Source organism: Petaurus breviceps, unplaced genomic scaffold (assembly GCF_028583685.1).
Source record: "Petaurus breviceps papuanus isolate PSGF00001 unplaced genomic scaffold, PetGlider_PUasm1.0 90881, whole genome shotgun sequence".
Lineage (NCBI taxonomy): Eukaryota > Metazoa > Chordata > Mammalia > Diprotodontia > Petauridae > Petaurus > Petaurus breviceps.
This window is the reverse complement of record NW_027187369.1, coordinates 15848711-15852208: the sequence shown is the minus strand read 5'-3', so window position 1 is coordinate 15852208 and position 3498 is coordinate 15848711. Positions and strand designations below refer to the sequence as shown.

The 3498-nt window shown below is 55.0% G+C and overlaps 1 protein-coding gene across 1 annotated transcript; it reads left to right on the top strand.

Annotated features, from left to right (window-relative positions):
• Nucleotides 1-1129: 1129 nt before the first annotated feature.
• Nucleotides 1130-2164, top strand: SOX3 (SRY-box transcription factor 3). Its single transcript, XM_069074014.1, has one exon. It carries the CDS (start codon nucleotides 1130-1132, stop codon nucleotides 2162-2164), a length of 1035 nt encoding a protein of 344 aa, XP_068930115.1.
• Nucleotides 2165-3498: the final 1334 nt, after the last annotated feature.

Sequence of the window (3498 nt, the reverse complement as noted above, 5' to 3'; positions counted from 1 at the left end):
GGCTGTAATCCTAATAGCACCCCCAGAAGTTATGCGGCACATAAACATCTGAATAAAGGAGTGTCCAGGTAGTCGCCCCACCGAGGTCATAGGAGCACTAAACTTCCCACCCCATTTTCCTTTCCCAGTATAGCCCTGGGAGTGACTGGACCCCGGCGCCACACCTACTCACAAACTTCTAGCCCCAGCTTAGCACTTCTTAAACACCTCACAGAAAACAAGGGAGCAGAAGGAGCACTGCCTCTGCTATCCGAAATCCCGGGACAGGGCTGCTGAGCCATTAAGACTCGCTAAATGAAACAGGAGAAAATCCCAGCCTCTTCTCCTATCATTTTATCCCTTCCAATTCTGATTTATTCCAGGGGGCCCCTTAGGGTTAAAAGGTTCTCCCAAGTTGTTCTAGCTTTGCTCCCCCCCCTTTATCCCTTAGTTAAACTTTCTCCAACACAGATCAGGGGTGGTGTCCTCTTCCCTCCCCCCCCTTCCTTCCCCTCTGCCAGCTCTCTCTCTCTCACCCCCACCCCCGCCCACCCAAATAATTCTCCAGATCTCGATGCCAAATTGAATCCGACACCGGGTGACAAAGAGCACCCCCACTCCGCCCCCCCCCCCCCCCAGCGAAAGTTTTACAACTGGTCAATTCGTCTTCTCCAGGGCCTGCCGGGATCTGCGCGCTGATTGGCTGCTGCCTTTTCATTTATAGGCAGTCAATCAGCCTCCTCCTAGAGAGCAGAGCTGGAAAGAGCCGAAGGAGCGTCCGGGAAACCGGGAGCTCTGGAGGCATCCAAACTTGTGTGTTTGTGTTCGTGTGTACTCGTTCATAGAGCGGCGCCTGTTTCTGTGTGTTTGTCTACCCCCCTTCCCCCCGAGAACCCGGTGCTAGCTGCTGGCAGGCGGTAAAGGGAGCCCCGAGGTGCTGAGAAGTGCGCGGCGAAGAGGTAAAGCGAGGGTCACCCTGCGGTTGGTGGCGACGGCAGCAACAACAGTAGAAGGCGGCGGCCGAAAGTTGCTGCAGTTTCTGGGACCTTAGACTCTTACCCCCAACCCTCACTGATTATTTCTTTCTCTTCCCTTCCCGCCTCGCGACTGTCCAAAAGGCAAACTGGCGCACCTCCTCCCAGCCCCTGCTATGTACAGTCTACTGGAGAGTGAGATGAAAAGCCCGGTAGTACAAGGGACTCAGGCGGGAGCGGGCAGCACGGCTGCCCCCGGGAGCACAGGCAAGAGCGGAGCGAACGCAGGAGGCGGGGGAGGTGGCGCCGGGAGCGGCGGCGGTGGCGGCAGCAGTAGTGACCAGGACCGCGTAAAGAGACCCATGAACGCTTTCATGGTGTGGTCCCGGGGGCAGAGACGCAAGATGGCTCTAGAGAACCCCAAGATGCACAACTCCGAGATCAGCAAGCGGCTGGGCGCTGACTGGAAGCTGCTGACAGACGCCGAGAAGCGGCCTTTCATCGACGAGGCCAAGAGGCTGCGCGCGGTGCACATGAAAGAGTATCCAGACTACAAATACCGGCCCCGTCGGAAGACCAAGACGCTGCTGAAGAAGGACAAGTACTCGCTGCCCGGCAACCTGCTGCCCCCTGGGACTGCGGCCGTCAACAGCCCCGTTGGGGTGGGCCAGAGGCTGGACACGTACGCCCATATGAACGGCTGGGCGAACGGGGCGTACTCGCTGATGCCGGAGCAGCTAAGCTACACTCAGCACCCGGGCATGAACAGTCCTCAGCTGCAGCAGATGCACCGCTATGACATGGCCGGCCTCCAGTACAGCCCCATGATGCCTGCCGCCCAGACCTACATGAACGCCGCGGCCGCCGCCGCCGCCGCCTCCACCTACGGCAGCATGTCGCCCGCCGCCGCCGCCGCCGCCTACGGCCAACAGCCCGGCGCTGCCGCGGCCGCCGCCGCTGCCATGAGCCTGGGCTCCATGAGCTCCGTGGTGAAGTCCGAGCCCAGCTCGCCGCCGCCGCCCGCCATCAGTGCCCACTCGCAGAGAGCTTGTCTGGGCGACCTGAGGGATATGATCAGCATGTACCTCCCGCCGGGGGGAGACGCCACAGACGCTTCGTCCCTGCAGGGCAGCCGATTGCACAGCGTTCATCAACACTACCAAAGTGCCGGGACTTCGGTGAACGGCACCGTACCACTGACTCATATCTGAGACACCCGACCGGCCCAAACCAAACCAGACGACGAGCCAGCAACCATCCCTTGTGCCCTGCTCTTCACCTCCTCTCCCGCTGCAGCCTTGCCTTCCCGATCAGCCTTCTCTGAAGTCGGGACTGCCTCTAGCTTTGCGTGCGTGGTTGAAACTATTTGAACTACCCACAGACTTGGGGAAATAATGAGCATAAGATTCTTTTCTAGTGCACAACTTTCCTTGACTGCTGCCCCTCTCTCCTTCCCCCTTTCTATGTATGCTGGGCATTTCTGTGATGTTTGGAAAACAGAGAAGGCCTCCTTCCCCTTCCCTCTCCCCCTCCCTCTAGGTTATCTCTGATTGTAGTTCGAGTTCTTTGTGTTTAATTAAATATCTTGTCAGTTTTTGTTTTAGAGATGGAATAAGTTGGGGAAGCAGGGAAACGATTCAAACTGTTTACACTTGTTTAAATAGATCTCGCTTCACTTAGTCTCGTTTGGGATTGTATCCCGAACACTTTAGTGTCTTTGCTTCCCCTCTCCTCGCCTTGAAAAAACTTAATTCTTCAGGTCGCAAAGGCAAGCTTCTAATTTATAGTAAGTTGTGTGTTCTTTCCTCATCGTGCTCTTGGGTTTGTAAGCTTCTGTAAAAGTGGGGTGGGAGTTTTCGATGGATGCTGAGTTCGTGGCTTCTACAAACAAAAACATCAGAAGCAGCAGCAAATGTGTTAGGGTTTCTTGGGGGGCGGGGGGATTTGTGTGAGCTTTTTAAAAGACTTTTCCCTGTTCTCCGAAAGGAGAGTTCAATAAATTTTAGAACCGGCAATAACGAGTCTTGGCAATTTTGTAATGTTTCGTTTTTAAACTGGGGGGTGGAGGGAGGGACGGGCCCTGGGCTTAGGGGGGAGGGGAAGATGGGAGGGAAACTTGCTGTTCTTCCCCAAGGGTATTTACTAATGGTGAGTGACCCTAGCTCTTCTAGATGTTTTTCTCAAGGGAGAAGAAAGGGCCAATGGAATATCAGAGGTGAACCTGCCTCCCAATATCCTCACCTTTTAACTAATTCAGAATGGGGGGGGGGATTCACCTAAATGGGCACAAACAAGGTGGTCAAGTGGCAGGTACGGGAACTAAGGGGCTTTAAACTTGTTGCTTGGTTGGGCTGAGCAGCCGAGCTGGTTTCCCGGGAGGGATTGCCCTGAGCCTCGAAGAAGCCCGGAATAGCTCCTAGCCATCCTGGGGGGGGTTGGTCCAGGGGAAAAAAACAAACAAAAAACCTGAGCCTGGCCGCAATATTCACAAAATTAAAAACTTTCCATAAATCTTAATTATGACATTTAAAAAGAAAATGGTTAC